At 42.3% G+C, this 17812-nt stretch overlaps 1 protein-coding gene across 3 annotated transcripts in view; it reads left to right on the forward strand.

Annotated features, from left to right (window-relative positions):
- The first annotated feature begins 4558 nt into the window (after positions 1-4558).
- The window catches only part of LOC121296458 (E3 ubiquitin ligase RNF157-like), a 53104-nt gene continuing 39850 nt past the window's right edge, over positions 4559-17812 (forward strand). For all 3 annotated transcript variants that reach the window (XM_041222053.1, XM_041222055.1, XM_041222054.1), the window contains exons 1-2: positions 4559-5272; positions 13362-13480. In XM_041222053.1, the coding sequence (XP_041077987.1) occupies positions 5185-5272; positions 13362-13480 (207 nt within the window). In that variant the 5' untranslated portion in view covers positions 4559-5184. The remainder of the gene's footprint in view (positions 5273-13361; positions 13481-17812) is intronic.

The raw sequence follows: 17812 nt of genomic DNA on the forward strand, positions 1-17812 counted from the left end.
GCTGCTAGCTACTTTTTCAACGTAGAGGGGGATTTACCTGCATCTAGTAGATCTTGTAGAAAACTGTAAAATAACTGCTATAGGGCAATGCACAGGATCATGGCCATACACCAGTTTTGAAAATATTTCCACTTATAGGCGTACAGCACTCTTGTGGAAGAAGCCCTTGCATTCTGCAGTGTATTAACTACTGCGTCTGAGAGCCCTAGGGTGGACAGATGGTTCAGGGGCCAGACCCACAGCTGGAGTCTGCCCAGTTCTGGGTGCCAGAGGGTGCCTTTACTCTGGCTGAGGAGATCCATGCACAGTGGGATCTCCCAGGGTTGTCCCTGTAGCAGCTGGCAGAAGTTTGAAAACCAGGTTCTCTTGGGCAATCTTGGGGCAACCAGGAGAACTGTCACTTCCTCTCTCCTGACCTTCTCAAGGAAGGCAGGGGGCAGCGGTATAGGCAGGAAAACGTAGAAAAGTGCTTTGGGTCACTCGTGACTCAAAGGGGCATCAATGCCTAGTGGACCTCTGCAGCTGCGGGAGTTAGAACCACAGGGGGCAATGGGTCGTCTCTGCTGTGGCAAAGAGATAGACCTTGGCTTCCCTGAAGCATTCCCAAATGCGCTTTACCACCTGAGGGTGCAGTCGCCATTCTGACGTGTGAGGACCCTCCTTGGAGAGGAGGTCCGCCGCCCAGTTCATCACTCCTGGGAGATGTACAGCATGGAGGGACTGTAGGTGCCTCTGTGCCCAGATCAGTAGCCGAAAGGCTATGCTGTGTAACCCTGGGGACCAAAGCCCTCCCTGGTGGTTTACGTACGCAGCCACTGACACATTGTCAGTGCGGACAAGGACATGTTTGTTGCGGAGCACAGAGAGAAAATGTTGTAGTGCGAGGTGGACTGCTCTCAGCTCTAGTGCATTTATGTGCAGGGATGTCTAGCGGCCTGAATAGGATCCGCAAAATCCTCTACCTTCCCAGACCACCCTCCAACTGGAGTTGGTTGCATCTGTCGTCACCACTTGATGATTGTAAATAACTCCCATCCTTACACCTTCGCTCAGGTGAGGGGCTGGTGCGCTGTAGCCCCAGTTGAATAGCTGAGGATACTGCGGCCATCAGACCCAGTAGTTTCTGGCACAACACTAATTGCACTATGGACCCTGGTGAAACAGAACCAGGCAATTGCGAATAGCAGCTACCCTGTCATCCGCATTGTAAGGGAATCCAGCTGGAGACCCAAATAAACCATATTCTGCACTGGTGTTAATTGGCTTTTTTGCATCGTTGAGGGTGAGACCTGGGCTCGACAGATGCTCCGTCACAATCGCTGTGTGGGCCACTGCTCCTGCCTGGGACTGGAAACAAATCAGCCAGTCGTCCAGGTAATTCATCACCCTTATCCCTTGCAGCTACAAGGGAGCAAGAATAGCAAAACGTGCAGGGGCTAAGGAGAGGCCAATTAGAACTCGAAGACACTCCCCTGAAAAGGTGAAGCGGAGCTATTTCCTGTGCACTGGACAGAGAGGAACGTGAAAATACGTGTCCTTCAGGTCCACTGTTGTAAGCCAGTCGCCCTGCTGGACAGAATGGAAGATGCAGTGATGTATTGCCATCTGGAACCTCCTCTCCCTCAAGAACCTGTTGAGGTGTCTCAGGTGAAGGAGGGGGTGAAGGCCATTGTCCTGCTTTGGCACTAGAAATACCTCGAGTAGAACCCTGCTTTTTGGTAGGTTTGTTCTATGCGATGGATGGTTTGTTTTTGAAGTAGTGTTTTTACTTCTTGTTTGAGGGCCAAGTCCTGGAGAGGGTCGTTCACGGATGTGACCGTGATCCCTCGAAAGTGAGGTGGTCCCGAGTGGAACTGCAATGCATAGCTGGTGTGTACTGTGGCGAGCACCCAAGAGTCTGAGGTGCATTTGCGCCAGTAGTGCAGATGGTGTTGTGCATTCAGGTGGGTCTGAGGCTTTAAGCCTTCAGGGCCCCTGCTGGGGCTGCTGAGGCTGGAGCAGAGACTGCCTTGGAGGCTGCCTGGGGCAGTTCCGGTGGAACGGTCTCGCTAGGCGCTGTGGCCCCATGTTCAGTGTTCCACCTACGCTAGTTGCTGCCTCCTTGCCGTGATGGCCTGGAGGCGGTGCCTCGGGTCACCCTGTGGTGCCGTAGGGATCGGGATAGTCCGGGTTACCGTGGTAACTGCCAGATGCCATTGCCTCCCCCTTCCCCTTGCCGAGGCATGGGAGGGGAGCATTGCTGCCATGTCAGTATGCCTCTCGCTCTAAGTGAGAGCATTGCAGGATCTCCTCTACCGCTGGTCCAAAAGATAGGCGCGTCCAATATATCAGACTTGTCTGCATCTGGGACCCTTGTCTGAGAGAGCCACAGCTGTCTGCGCACCACCACTAAGCCTGCCAGGCTTCTGCCCAGGACTTGGCCTTGGAACCCCAATATTTGCAATAAAGTGCTCGAGACTGCGTGTAGCTCTGAAGCTAGCGGCTTGGGAAGGGTAACAGAGGGCAGCATACCTTCCAGGTAGGCCGTCAAGAGGCCTCCTGTGTTTACAAGGCATGTCACCTGCGCTTCGGACGCGTAAGCCTTTTTCAGGTGGGTTTCTGTGATCCTGCATTGGCCGTTAGGCCATACAGGATCCTTGGATAGACCTCCTACTGGGGGGGCTCGCTCTAGGGCCGATATGGTGGAGTTGGGGGGGAACTGCGAGACCTACCACCTCTGCTCCTTCCATGGAGGCAAGTGCGGCTCCACTCTTGGACGTGCTGGGCGCTGAGGCCAGGTGTTGCCAAAAGGATTTGACCTCCTCCAGGAAGTCCGGGAATTCCAGAAAGGACTGGGGGGGTCGAAGTCTGCGCTGGTCTGAAAACAGACCCACGCTGCTTGGAACTTGCCTTCCAGGGTACCCGGAGGAAGTTGGTGGCCCTTTCGGTCAGTGCCCGAACCGAGTTCGAGGGCATTGGAATCTGGGGCCGATACCTGTGTCAGGTTTAATTTCTTTTTACACACTAACACACCTTGTAGGTGAGTGGTGATGCACACGGTCTGCTCAACAGTGAGACCAAGGCCTAATGGAGGAAGCGAGCGGTTATTTATTAGTAGGAAAGAGACACTCGACAGCAAGCTGGAGTGTTGTTTTTTGTTTTTTTTTCCTGATAGTAGAATCAGTAGTAATTGGTGGCCTGCAGAGCAAGGCTGGACTCGCTTTCTTTTACAGCTGCAAGGAGAAGAGGAAAAAACAGAAGGAACGTGCAGCAAGCTGCAGAGGTTAGAAAACAGGCTACAATTGCTGAGCGATGTACGCCAATAAAGATTTATTTCTTTATTTATTTATTTATTTAAACAAAACGCAGGTCATATGTGTTAGACTTCCAGCAAATAATTGCAAGGGAACTCACAAAAACTCGAAGAAGGCGCGCTAAAGAGTCAATCACAAGTGGAAAAAAGGGTTAGAGTAATACTTACCACTTTACCTGCCTGTCTGTGAAAGGCAAATGAGGCTGAGATCTCCACTCAGTGATTATTTATTACCTCGGTGAGGCGGGACCGAGGACCTCACACCATGGAGGGGCCTATCGGCAATTTTGATACAAAATGTTCAGCGAATACGACAAGCAAGCATATCCCAAAAGTATTCAATTTGGCGGTCATCTTCGAATTGAACGGGAACCCGTGTAGCATGAAAAAGTGCACCCCATGAGATAGTGCACCCCCTCTGATCCACGGTCTTTAACTCGCAGACGTATCGCAAAGCATCACCTGATTTATAGTATTAAAAGTCCTTTAAAAAAAAAACAATTTTAAAAAGAAAATGTGTAGACACAACATACTGTAAGCGTCTCAGGGTATAGTGTACTGTCTTTAATGAATGTCTGCTATACTTCAATCAGGGGAGCTCATTCTGAGGGGTAACGCAGTTTGTCAGACTAGTCTGACAATCTGAGCGGGTAGCTCAGAAAACATGCTGTAGTTTCTCTGGGCAGATAGAATTGTTCACGAACATTTGGAGTCAAATTTCTGACGATTTGAAGCAAATGGACATAAACCGCGGGTACGGTAGGCCAACACTTAACTCACACACTCAAATTCTATCAGATTTCTCATCCTAAACCTTTATAATATTACTATAAAGAGAAAAAACAATTATAAAATAAAACATATTCTAGAAATATTTGCAAAAATATTGTAAAACAAAATACGGCCTTACCATACATCGTTGCGTTCGCTCATCTTTTTTAAGCACCCAAACAAAAACCAACTATAGAAACAACCATCCTTAAATGGTATATCTTTGGCAAGTCATATTTTTAAAACCTACTTTCCCCTTCAACAGAACTAATTGAACTTTAATTCGATGTAATCAGTACAATTTGTGGATTATAAAGAAATTCCTAAATATACTTACAAAATACAGCGATACAAGATAGAGCTGTACTTTTGGTCTGTTAATTTTTGAACACCATTTGCGCATCTTTTGGAAAACCGAGTTAATTAATAACAATAATTAATAACTGGTTTACGTTGCGTGTGATGTCAGTAGCACGGCTCGGCTCTGCAGTGAAAAAAACAAACTAGGATCACCTTAACCGCACCGTGAGGACTCGGTACAGACACGGCGCGGCTCAGCTGTACAGTGTAAAATGGGCAGTGTTTAATGAATTACACCTGGACCGGCTTTGGAAAACGTGGAACTGGTTTAAGGCAGAAGCTCGGAGCTGTACCAAATAATCTGGCTGCAACGTCGAGGCTGCTGGAGCCATACCTGACGTCAGATGTAGCCATTTGCTTTCTCTCCTCTCCTGCTCCGTTTGTAAATAAAGCAGAGAGATCCCGGCACTGTGTAAACTCGGTTGCTGCAATTGCTTCTAATTACTACAAAATAGCGTTCTGTTGCTTTCAATGGAAGGAGGGCCTTACTGCACAAACTGCGTATGTACATCACATTCCAAAGACCTTCGGGAGATCAACACTTAAGAGCATCATCTTTATTTTGCGCAGTGAAGAAATGTGCAGGTCTGATTAGTTGTAACCGGTACCATATTAGCTGTACAGTTTAAGAAAACGGTCCTAGCGGTAACAAGGACACAGCAAACGGGACTGTACAATGATGACGGTGGGGCTTTTATTATATTATTAGTGTGAAGAACTTGGCGGTTTGATTACTATTACTTTTTTTGTTTTGCCTTGAAATGGGAGCATTATCAAGCAGACAGAATGCTGGAGTCGAGGAGCTCGACATTCCTTCTAATTCGGTCTACAGATATCCCCCAAAATCTGGTAAGTCCTTGATACAAACAGGGCATCGGCACACATGGAGTGTGACCATGCAGTACCATTTCAAACGTATTGAAAAAAAAAAAAGATGTTTTAAATTGTACGAATGTCATTTTTTCAAAAATCGAGCCTTCTGTAGCATATAAAACAAATGGTACGAATGTCATTTTTGCAAAAATCGAGCCTTCTGTAGCATATAAAACAAAGGTATCGCCTAAAAACCTGGTTGACATCCTGGGATCCTTCAAGAAGCTGCTTGATGAGATTTTGGGATCAATAAGCTACTAACAACCAAACGGGCAAGATGGGCCGAATGGTCTCCTCTCGTTTGTAAACTTTCATATGTTCTTATATATTTCTTTTTTACTTTCTTGAAAACTCAGCAACTACTAATCTCGCTGTTTTACTTGTATTTGTTGCAATGATTCCGACCTTATTTCCTTGGAAAATAAAGAGGAACTATGATAATTTTCGTGGTTTTACTTTATAACCAGATCATATATCTACTGCATAAAATTAATAATGATGCTGGAGAGACAAAAACACAACTGCTAATATGTTGCTTAGTTTTAAATTAATCCAGACGTGTGTAGCAAAACACAGTAAGTTTTAATGTAGCATGTTTCACACCGTGTGCATGATACATCGTTATAATGTAACAACGACTGCCACACAGAATATAATTTCTAACTTACAATATTATAACAGTTCTAAAATTTTGCCTTGTTGTAATATTTGTTTGCAAGATCTGCTGCGCTGGGAGGTCACATATTGAATTTGATTAGTCGTGAGCTTGTCAAAGTAGTCCAGCCTTTGTTAGGAAAAAGCCAGGGACAGTACCCTGTGTGACGCTGAAAAAAAAAAGCTTCTTTGGTCACTGCTATTCCTACCATTCAAACACGGTCTAAAAGTCGAGGTCAAGTGGTCTGGTTTAAGCAGTACTGTACACCGAACAGGATACCAGTCTAGTTGTAACATCAATATTTTAACCTGGCATTAAGTTAATCCTTCTGACCTGTCATCTTCTCAAAAAGGCATGGGGGGGGGGGCATTGGGTTATGCTGTAATGAATAGAGGGTACTTAAAGGGGGTACTTAAAGTTAATGTACATTCTATTGTAGTCCTTGGGGGGGGGGGGGGGACAAGCTAGAAAATGGGTTTAATCCATAAACTTAATGTTTTCATCTCTGGAGGCCTGGGTTCAAATCCGGCTACTCAGGTCACAAGTAAAATGAGTTTGGTGTCTCAACCTGCCCCCTATGAAAGTTGGTGTGTTCCATATCACAGTTACCTCATAAACTCCTTCAGGTGAGAAGACGATCACCTTTGTGGTTTTCAAAAACTAGTGTATTTATTTTAATATATATTTATAAAACAAAGCTTTCACCTAAAAACCTGGTTTACTAATATTTGGACATTTTATTGTTGCCACCCAGTTGTAATGCCAACTGTTCTTCCTACACTAAGAACATAGGAATGTTTACAAATGAGAGGAGGCCATTCGGCCCATCTTGCTAGTTTGGTTGTTAGTAGCTTATTGATCCCAGAATCTCATCAAGCAACTTCTTGAAGGATCCCAGGGTGTCAGCTTCAACAACATTACTGGGGAGTTGGTTCCAGACCCACAATTCTCTGTGTAAAAAAGTGCCTCCTATTTTCTGTTCTTGGTGCCCCTTTATCTAATCTCCATTTGTGACCCCAGTTCCTTGTTTCTTTTTTCAGGTTGAAAAAGTCCCCTGGGTCAACATTGTCAATACCTTTTAGAATTTTGAATGCTTGAATCAGATCGCCGCAAAGTCTTCTTTGTTCGAGACTGAATAGATTCAATTTAAACCTGCCTGCATATAACATACCTTTTAAACCCAGAATAATTCTGGTTGCTTTTCTTTGCACTCTTTCTAGAGCAACAATATCGTTTTTGTAGTGAGGTGACCAGAACTGAATACAATATTCTAGATGAGGTCTTACTAATGCATTGTAAAGTTTTAACATTACTTCCCTTGATTTAAATTCAACACTTCTCACTATATATCCGAGTATCTCGTTGGCCTTTTTATAGCTTCCCTACATTGTCTATGATGACATTTCTTAGTCAATATAAACTCCTAGGCCTTTTTCATAGATTCCTTCTTCAATTTCTGTATCTCCCATATGATAGTTATAATGCACATTTCTATATGAGTAGTTTGTTTGGGGATGGATTAGCTTACATCCATAACGGTGCCACTGCAGTCTTGTCTACTCCTTTTTTGCTGAACAGCATTCTGCGGGCTATGTCTCCATGGAAGGCTCAGTATACTGCAAGTGCTTGTGCTGAGCAACAGCAACTCCCCTCTGCAGAACTCTGGAAAGAATCGCTAGCATTGCACCTAGTAAAAGCCATTTTAAAAGTCACAGCCACACTAAGCCCAGGGTTTAAAGGAATGAGCAGCAAATTGTGAAGGAGCTGAATTTATTTAGAATTAAGGGATTTTGATTGAAGTCTTTAAAATCTTAAAATGAGTTGAATAATTAACCCAAACCAATACTTCAATCACAGAAACCAGGACCAGAGGACGCAGTTAGAAATGTAGGGAGACTTAGGTCCGAGGGAAGGAGACCTTCACACAGAGAAGGATGAGGGGATGGAATGGGTTACCTAGTCATGATGTTGATGATGATCAATCAACAGCTTGTAAGGACAAATCCTACTTTTCCATTGGCACATCTGAGCCTTGAGGGCACCAGTGCAGGTGGTTTTCCACTGGCTATTTATCGAGCGAGAATCAAACCATGAAACTTACCACACATCTGAATCTGGCTCAGAGCCGAGCAGGGCCGGGGGGGGGTTTAATGATTTTCATCATTACGTTGAGCAGTGGAAAAGAGTTTTGTCATCAATCTGCTACCAGCTACCAGTTACCATTTTTTTTAGTTCTTCTGTTCTAATGCTTTAATATTAATTGTAGAAGCCCCAGTAACATTGCCACTAGTCTTGTAATCTTTAGGCTGATGTTTTCCACAAATTGCTCTTCTTCCTGGCACTGTATAACTTCCTGTGTCATGCTCAAATGGTCTGCTAGTGTGAGGCTCTTTGGCAGTGGAAGTGGACCTTTACCACAGACAGTGGTATGGAATTGAGTCTATTAGAATATACAGTGCCTATAGAAAGTCTACACCCCTTTGAACTTTTTTCACATTTTGTTGTGTCACTGCCTCAAAGTTTCATGCATTTAAATGAGGATTTTTTCCCACTTATCTACACACCATATTCCACACTGTTAAGGAGGAAAAAGTTTTTATTAAGAAATATATATATTAAAAACACAAAACTGAAAGATCATAATTGGATAAGTCTCCACCCCTCTGAGTTAGTGGCTCTCAAAAGTATTCACCCCCTTGGACTTTTCCACATTTTATTGTGTTACAACATGGAATCAAAATGGATTTGATTAGGAGTTTTTGCCACTGATCAACACAAAAAAATTCCATAATGTCAAAGTGAAAAGTAAAATCTACAAATTGTTCTAAATTAAATTACAAATATAAAACAGAAAATAATTGATTGCATAATTATTCACCCCCTTGAGTCAATATTTGGTAGAGGCACCTTTGGCAGCAATTACAGCCATGAGTCTATTTGGATAAGTCTCTATCAGCTTTGCACATCTGGACTGCAATTTTTGCCCATTCTTCTTTGCAAAATTGCTCAAGCTCCATCAAGTTAGATGGGGACCTTTGGTGAACAGCAATTTTCAACTCTTTCCACATATTCTCAATTGGATTGAGGTCCGGGCTTTGACTGAGCCACTCCAGGACATTGACATTTTTTGTTTTTAAGCCACTCTAATGTGGCTTTGGCTGCATGTTTGGGGTCATTGTCCTGCTGGAAGATGAATCTTCTCCCAAGTCCCAGGTCTCTTGCAGACTTCAGCAGGTTTTCCTCCAGGATTTCTCTGTACTTTGCTGAATTCATTTTGCCCTCTATCTTCCAAAGCTTTCCAGGCCCTGGCGCAGAGATGGTGGAGTAGGGATGGTGTTCTCAGGATGATGTGCAGTGTTAGGCTTGCGCCAAACATAGCGCTTAGCGTTGAGGCCAAAAAGTTCCATTTTGGTCTCATTAGACCACAGAATCTTCTTCCACTTGGTCTCAGAGTCTCCCACATGCCTTCTGGCAAACTCTAGCCGAGATTTGATGTGAGTTTTTTTCAACACTGGCTTTCTTTTTGCCACTCTCCCATAAAGGCCAGTTTTGTGAAGAACCCGGGCTATTGTTGCTGTATGCACAGTGTCTCCCAGCTCAGCCGTGGAAGACTGTAACTCCTTTAGAGTTGCCATAGGCCTCTTGGTGGCCTCCCTGACTAGTGCCCTTCTCACCCGGATACTCAGTTTTTGAGTATGGCCTGTTTCTAGACAGAGTCACAGTTGTGCCATATTCTCTCCATTTCTTAACAATGGACTTTACTGTGCTCCAGGGGATATTCAATACCTTGGAAATTTTCTTATAACCTCCCCTGATGGTGCTTTTGAAGAACCTTATTCCGGATTTGCTTTGAATGTTCCTTCGTCTTCATGATGTAGTTTTTGTTAGGGAATGTACTAACCAATTGTGGGACCTCCCAGAGACAGTTATATTTAACCTGAAATCATGTGAAACACCTTAATTGCACACAAGTGGACTCTGTTCAACTAGTTATGTGACTTCTAAAGACAATTGGTTGCACCAGAGCTTATTTAGGTGTGTCATAGCAAAGGGGGTGAATACTTATGCAATCAGTTCTTTTCTGTTTTATATTTGTAAGATTTCATTTTTCACTTTGACATTATGGACTTTTTGTGTTGATCAGAGGCAAAAACACCTAATAAAATAAAAAATAACAAGTTCCATTTTAGTTTCGTCAGACCACAAAACTTTTTGCCACATGGCTACAGAATCTCCCGAGTGTTTTTTTGCATAATTCAAATGGGATTCAAGGTGGGCTTTCTTGAGTGATGGCTTCCTTCTTGCCACCCTACCATACAGGCCATATTTGTGGAGAGCTTGGGATATTGTTGTCACATGCACACTTTGACCAGTCTTGGCCATAAAAGCCTGTAGCTCTTGCAAAGTTGCCATTGTACTCTTGGTAGCTTCTGTGATCAGTCACCTTCTTGCTCGGTCATCCAGTTTGGAGGGACAGCCTGATCGAGGCAGGGTCTCCAAACGCCTCCCTCACAAGCCCTCTCTAAACTAGCTGTGTGCCTCCTAACAGCACACCAGCTCTTGATCCATCTCTTCTGGACATGAGTTAAATTTCTCATGCCATTATTGATCAGAAGGCACATATAAAAGCAATCCACAGTAGATTAGGTCACATTATTAATCTGCAGCTAAAGTTGGTAGGCAGTTTGACCTTTAGTTAAGTTTGCTGTTATGAAGCTAATGCTTTTTGCTTTTTTCAGTTTATGTATTAAAAGAGAAATTCCCTTTTAATGTAAAATTCTAAAATGACACACACAAAGACAGTCCGACAGACGCCATACTGTATGCCCTGGGATTTGACATTTTAAAACTTGTGTGAAAGAAGGTCCTTGGCAGGTTTTATGATAATTGCTAGTGTGTGACATGTATGTTTGTAAGCTCCCATTGATAATATCCCTTGGCAGGATAATAACAGTAATAAACAGGCTTGGTTGCTCACAGAGTTAAACACTTTGATCTGCCCTTGCTTGCTGGTACAGCATCATCCAGTCCAGGTTCTTAATTTAATCAAAAGGGGTTTTAAAATAAGTCATGCTTGATAACCAAGTCTGTGTGCGTCTGTGTCTCCTCCCATTGGTTAGTGGATGTGCTGTGCAATGCTGGCTCACACAGGCCTCCTCTCTAAAGTGGATCACTGCAGCCTCCTTCAGCCCTATGCGTACTGTGGATGTAGGGCCTGGTGACAGGGATATAGTGGAGGCAGTTGTATGTTGTAATGAAACTTGGTAAAGGATTAGATTCTAGGGATATATGGGGTTGCCTGTCTGTCAGTACATTTGTCCATCTGTATGTCACACTTATATTTCTGCATAAAAGTGCTTTATCCTATAAACATACTTGCATTGAGCCTGCCTTGTTCCCCTGTATCAGGAGAGCTCTGGTTGATACCGTACAGATTCAGAGCTCTGTTTCTGATGTTGCACTACACTACAGATTCGGAGCTCTGTTTCAGTATGGGTTACACATTGTATTTGTTTTGCAAGACCTAAATCGTGAATATGCATCTGACATACTAGAACTGAAATCTGCCCTTGCAGATACCCTTTACCTACAGGCTGTTAATTACAACACAGTTTCACAAGCTATTGTGAAGTGCTTGAATAACTTTGACGTTGATTTTGATGATGTTGGTGCATTTATCGCTATATTTGATGTTTAAAAAAATAAAAATAAATAGTGTACACATAATTTATAAAATAGCTGCTTGTACATTCTGTGAAATACGATACTTTACCTGTGACACTGGCCTTATTTATATTACTGTAATGGAAATGCGAAAGATATTGGTCATCTGATAACCAGTCAAGAAGCTTGTGCCTTTAGAAACTGCTTACCAGTTCCGCTTAGTGTAGTCATTTTATTCTTTTAATATTCCTGCTGTAATGCGTATCTCTACCGGGGATACAGGGCAGGTGGTTGTATGAAAGCCACACTTTACATTTTTTGCTTATGTAAAGGGCTGCTTGTCTAATTGCGAAGCAACTTGCTAAGGAGAGAGAGAGATATTTATTTATATATATATATATATATATATATATATATATATATAACACTGTGCTTTTTGTCATTTTTATAGAAATTTTAAAAGTATTAGAATGTAATATGACAAATTTAAACTCTCGTATGAAATGCCCAGTAACTAATTTGTGTTGGCTCCTCTGAAGTGCTCGCAATTTTTTTTTATAAAATAGAAAAACAATAGTGGCTTGAAAGCTATTTAAAATTCTCTAAAAAAAACAAAAACAAAACACTCATTTTAAATGTGAAATTATCATAAATGATATATTTTATTTTCATTTTATGTTAAACATGTTTTTCAAAAGTGCATCCTGTGACTGGCCATAAACACGGGATTAAAGCTGCATTGTATATCGGTCAGTGCAGAGACCCAGGGTTTGGAATAAACTACTGACCTTGCTTTTAAGATTTATATTACAAAGCATAAGTAACTAACTAGATGCTTTCAAAACAAGCCAAATCTGGCTGGAAAACTGCCAATCTGGCAGCACTGAAAGGGGGAGTACCCTAAAAGTCGCATGCGAGACACATGCATTACCTATTAAATGTTACCTCAAGTTCAGTGTACAAATAAAACATGAATTCTTATCATTTGTTTTAGAAAAATCAATATTGTAATTGGCTTTCCGGTACTTTAAGATGTAGGACTGCACTACTGTATGTAATATCGGTGGTACTGCTAGCATATTGTACTTCAGCCTTGCATAAACACCGTACTGCAATGTTTGATGTTATACAGCCATCCTTTTTGGAAGTTTTTATTAAGAAATGATTCCACACACGTGACTTTGCTTTGCATAATTTAAGCAGCTCAAAATCCCCATGTGCATTTGCCATATTTTCTTTTGTGTTAGCACTACCTGACGGAAGTGATTATCTCGTGAGATAATAGCCGACATTTTCCAGTAGACGTTTCCCTGAATCGGTTTAACCAGAAATACTGGTATTGCCTGATGAATATTGCAATATACACGTATATCGCACACCTCTACTATTCAGAGTACCACAATCTATATAGTGGCACTCTAGTGCTTATTTAGTTGTGAACCTTTGCAATTATGGATGAATCGTGATACAAGACAAAAAGCACATCGTAGCTCTGTAGTTTACCAAATGGTTCTAGGATGAAGTATTTTACAGTTATGAATATACTCTCCCTATCACATTTAATTGTTGTCTTTTAAAGAAATGGTCCATTATTAAATGACCATTGGCTCTTACTACGCATCATCCAAGTAACCTGTAAAGACCACGGCATGTATTGTGACATTAGTGTATTGTTGTACCCCTCATTGCAGTAGTGTGGACCCTTGAGCTGCTGCTGTCCTGACTCTGAACTCTGTCTTTCCGCAGGCAGCTACTTCGCCAGCCACTTCATCATGGGTGGGGAGAAGTTTGACTCCACCCATCCGGAGGGCTATCTCTTTGGGGAGAACACAGACCTCAACTTCCTCGGACACAGGCCCGTAGCAGTATGTAATGAACCTTGCTGCTTTTCCATCTTGCCTGGGGCTGCCTACTGCGAGTTCAACCAGTAGTCTTAAAGTGATTGCAGCTAACAAAACAATCCATGAACTTGCTTTCATTTTAAGACTGACATGCGGGCCTGCATGAAGCGCTGTTTGCTTGCTCTGCCTTCCAGGAAGTCTGTTCCTGCTATACTTTCTTGGTCATTTCTCCCCAGCAGTGTGTTCTGGGTTAAAGCATGTTATTGTTACTGTCAGTCAATTGGGGAAACAGCTGATTATTGACTAGAAAGTGGGTGAAGGGGTGGGGACTATTACACTCTCCAGGTGAAATGACCCAGAAAGTGCAAGACAGTCTAAAAGCAGGGCTTGCAAACATGTTTCTTTAATCTAGTGTAGTACCAGATACAGTGTTTGTTAAAACTTGTTTCTTTTAAACCTCATATAATGAATGGACATGCTACAATTCCATGAAGGTTTTAGTATAGAATTCAACAGCGGTCTTGCTGTAAACTAAAAGACAAAAGCCTGAGCAGGACTGACTAGTGGGCTTAGGTTATTGCTGACAGGATCCAAGAGGGAGTTTCTCTCATCCTACAGTTTGTGCTCTTGTGGTCTTCACTGCTGCAGGGAGTTTCAGTTATTTCCATTGCAATAGCCCCAGACAGTGTGTCTAATACTGCCACGCACGCACACACACACAGTCTCCTATTTTACCTCCAGTAAAGTGTAAGATAGAAGAGGGTTGAGTAACATTGTGATACAAGCCTGGCTGTCATTCACTGTTACAGAAACACATTTTTTTGGGGGGGTTAACAAATATAAAACTAGTTTTTGGATGATGGAGTGCATACAGCAGGGCTTGAAACTCGCACTGACCCTACCCCGGTTTCAGAACTACTTTTTAGTTCAGTACTGCATGTTTATTTTAAATGAAACAGAGCTTGGAGTTTGTTGTTAAACTCTCCCTTATAGCTGCATGGACAACAACTAATAGTAAACTGCTGCCTTAGGTTATTCATGCTGTGATGAAAATCTGGTAGTTCAGAGCACATTTCATTTACTATAAAAAAAAAAAAAAAAAAAAAGGAAAGTGCTGAAACCCAGGACTGGATGCAGGGCTGGTGTGAATTTCAAGCCTTGATACAGCATGTCCTTCTGTCTCTGTAAATTCATTTCCCCAGCCACAGAGATTGTCCAGATCACTTTAAATTAGCCGGGCTGTGGATTCAAACTCCACTACTCCCCCAAGTTTGTTTTCATCTGGGTCCAAATGCCAACTCCTCCTCCCCTCTCTCACAAGTTTCAAAACAAATAGTTTAAACAGGTTACCACGGCAACTCGAGAGCACCCAAGCAAAGGCTATACCAAGGTCATTTTTAAATAGTGTATCCCTTCAAAAGAAAAACAAACTAAGTATTTATAGAGGAATGCCTTCACTCTACCAGAAAATAAAAAAAAAAAAAAAAAAAAAAAAAAAAAAAACAGCAAATCAAACACCAGCAAGCACAACTGTCAGCTTGCTTCCTCAACCCCCTTCTCTACCTACTGGGATGCTGAGGCCTCCTTTTATGTCAGGTGGCTGGGTGCTGATTGATCGTTAATTACTCCAATCAATCCCCAGTCACCTGAGCACAATAAACCCTGGCAGGTAGGGGAATTTAACCCCATCCCTGCCAATGTATACAGGGCAGAGCTCTGCTCTACCACAGTACTCAACATTTTAAAATAAAATGTGCATCCCATTCATATCTGTTAAACACACAGTAGAAACTTAGTAAATTCACTGCCAAACCATTCAAACTGATTTTTTTTGTGGCAAAAACAAGAATACAGACAAATGTAGCTTTTCATACATAGTTCCCCAGTCCACTGTGAAGAAACTGTACTCAACATTTTAAAAAACAATATGGATGAATGGAATCGAATCAGAATCGGATCTTTTTTTTGTTTAGTTTATTTTTTTTTAATCCAAATTAGCAATTGCTCAATGAAAAATGTTTTACATGTGACCAGTTTACCCTTGAAGTCCTTGAACCAAGGCACCCGAGGCCAGAGTAAATGAGACCAGGGCCTGGCCTGAGGAATCGCAGGGCCCTAAGGATTCACTTCTCTTGCACAACTGAGTTTCAGGCAGGGAGTGGAGTGGTTTTGTGCTTTTGGAGCCAGTGTAATTAGGGCAATGAGATTGATTCTGTAAGCAAGCTGAGTAACAGCGGCTTTGACTTAATGGCTTTTCTGGTAATGCATGATATTTTCATCTGGCTGTGGATTGATTTAAAGAGTGCAGCTGTGCGATGGGGCAGACAGACTGGGCAGAGCTGGAGGGCTGGGACTATCGATTTAGTGCCGCGATTAAAACTCTCCTACAGAGAGAGATGGAGAGGAAGGACTTCATTAGATGAGAAGCTGCAGTTCAGTGAAGCATCTCTATCTGTCACGTCCCCTAAGAATCAAGGGAACAGGAGGCCCGTGGATAGCTCTTCATTGTGCAACAACGCCACATCAGATCAGAATCCCATTAATGCCTGTTTGAGTCTTAGAAACGTATTGAACTAAAGTTGGGTCATAAAGGATGTTAGGGTGTTCTGTTGTACTGTGAAACAGGATAGCGACAAACTGATTCTTCAGTGAGTATTCATTCATCTGGGGATGCATACAGTATCTCCGGTGCTAAAGTACAGGTAGACTTCCATTTTAGGTGCATCTAGAGAACTGCTTACCCAATTGAGATGAAACTTTGAACCCTCTTAAAGCACAAGTCATACAATATTTATACAGCACATCTAAACACAGCCAGATCTTAATGTCGCCACCACTGAAAATAATCAAATGCCAACTACTGTAAGTACTTTATTGACAACTACTGTAGCATAAAAAAAAGAATGACTTGTATGATGCGTACTCATAAACACCATTGCAAGAGGAAAACTCCAAGTTATTGTTACAGTAACTGAAGGGTGCTTCAAATACTCCGCTCAGTTTCACACAAGTAAAAGGTAGCAGTGTGTGTGCTGGCGGTCTTTGTAAGGATTGTCTGCTGGGTGCTTGGAAGCGTTTATCTGAGCAGGTTGAGCCGTGCTCTATTGATTGTGTCAAGACACTTTATTTACGCTGGGAGGTAGACAGTACAGGGGTGGCGATCTTGTAACTAGCTCTTTTCAGGAATCGTCTGCCCACTGTGAAATTACAGCAAGGGTGGGAGAACTGTCACAATATTACTATAGATTTGAAATAAAAAGGATATTTTGAACATTAAACAACCACTAATGTGCACTCCATCCTTATCTATGAAACAGGCTTTCTCAGTGAAATGTTTGTCTGTGAATTTACCGAGTTTCTTTTGGTACTTTTAAATGTGTGTGTTTTTTTTTTTTTTAATGAAAGTACATGCCTGCTGCTCATTTTAGATCTTTGTCTCTAATGGAAGTGCAACATTATTTGAATGTATTTCCATGTCATCCACCACTATGGCTCTCCTTCTCAGTCTTCTGTCTTGTTTGTTTCTAAGACCGCAAACAGAAGTGCAGAACCCAAAAATATCCAAAAGCACTGGGCAATATATTCATTAATTGCTATGAAAAAAATAACATAACGAAAATCAAATACACCATTACCATGATTGTGAAAAATATGACTTTAATATTTGGCAATTAATTTAATTAACACTGTAAAACCACTGGACCAATGCTTGCATACCTACACAAATAATGCAGGTGATCCTGATTGACTAGCATTGTCGCTGATTCTCGGTTTGACGGCTGTGTAGAATATCTGCTGGTTTAGAGGTTCGCTTAGATCTCGTATGGGAGGCTGATAAGGTTTCAGGCCAGGAGGGCACCTCTCTCTCTCCTCTGGTCATCAGATTCTGTGTTTGAAACTTTTGTTGGCAGTCTGCATTCAGGGAGCGGTGAGCTGGGGGAGCAGGGACACTGATTGACTGAACATTCTGCAGCGAACAACGCAGGCTGACATTGTCACTCATTAATCAGAGGGGCGTGTTTTAAATTGACTGGTACACTTTGCAAAGTAGACGGGGAGGCTACACAAGCACTGGAAATCCCAGTGTCGTAATATAACATGGGAGTTACAGTACTTCAGCTCCGTTAATCACAGACACAGGAAATATTCAATTAAGTAGAAGGAGAGAGAGACTGGTTGAAAGGGATTCACGTTCTATCACAAAGTCCATGATTGACAGGGATAGCCACCTCCTGTACAATGAACAGCCATTAGAGGTGACACCCTATTTAGCATAGAATTGGTGACCCACATAGCAAATAGTTCTGAAATTACCAAGTTCTTAGAAATTGTTTAAGTTTCCACACACACATAGAC

This window comes from Polyodon spathula, chromosome 21, assembly GCF_017654505.1.
Source record: "Polyodon spathula isolate WHYD16114869_AA chromosome 21, ASM1765450v1, whole genome shotgun sequence".
In the NCBI taxonomy this organism is placed as follows: Eukaryota; Metazoa; Chordata; class Actinopteri; order Acipenseriformes; family Polyodontidae; genus Polyodon; species Polyodon spathula.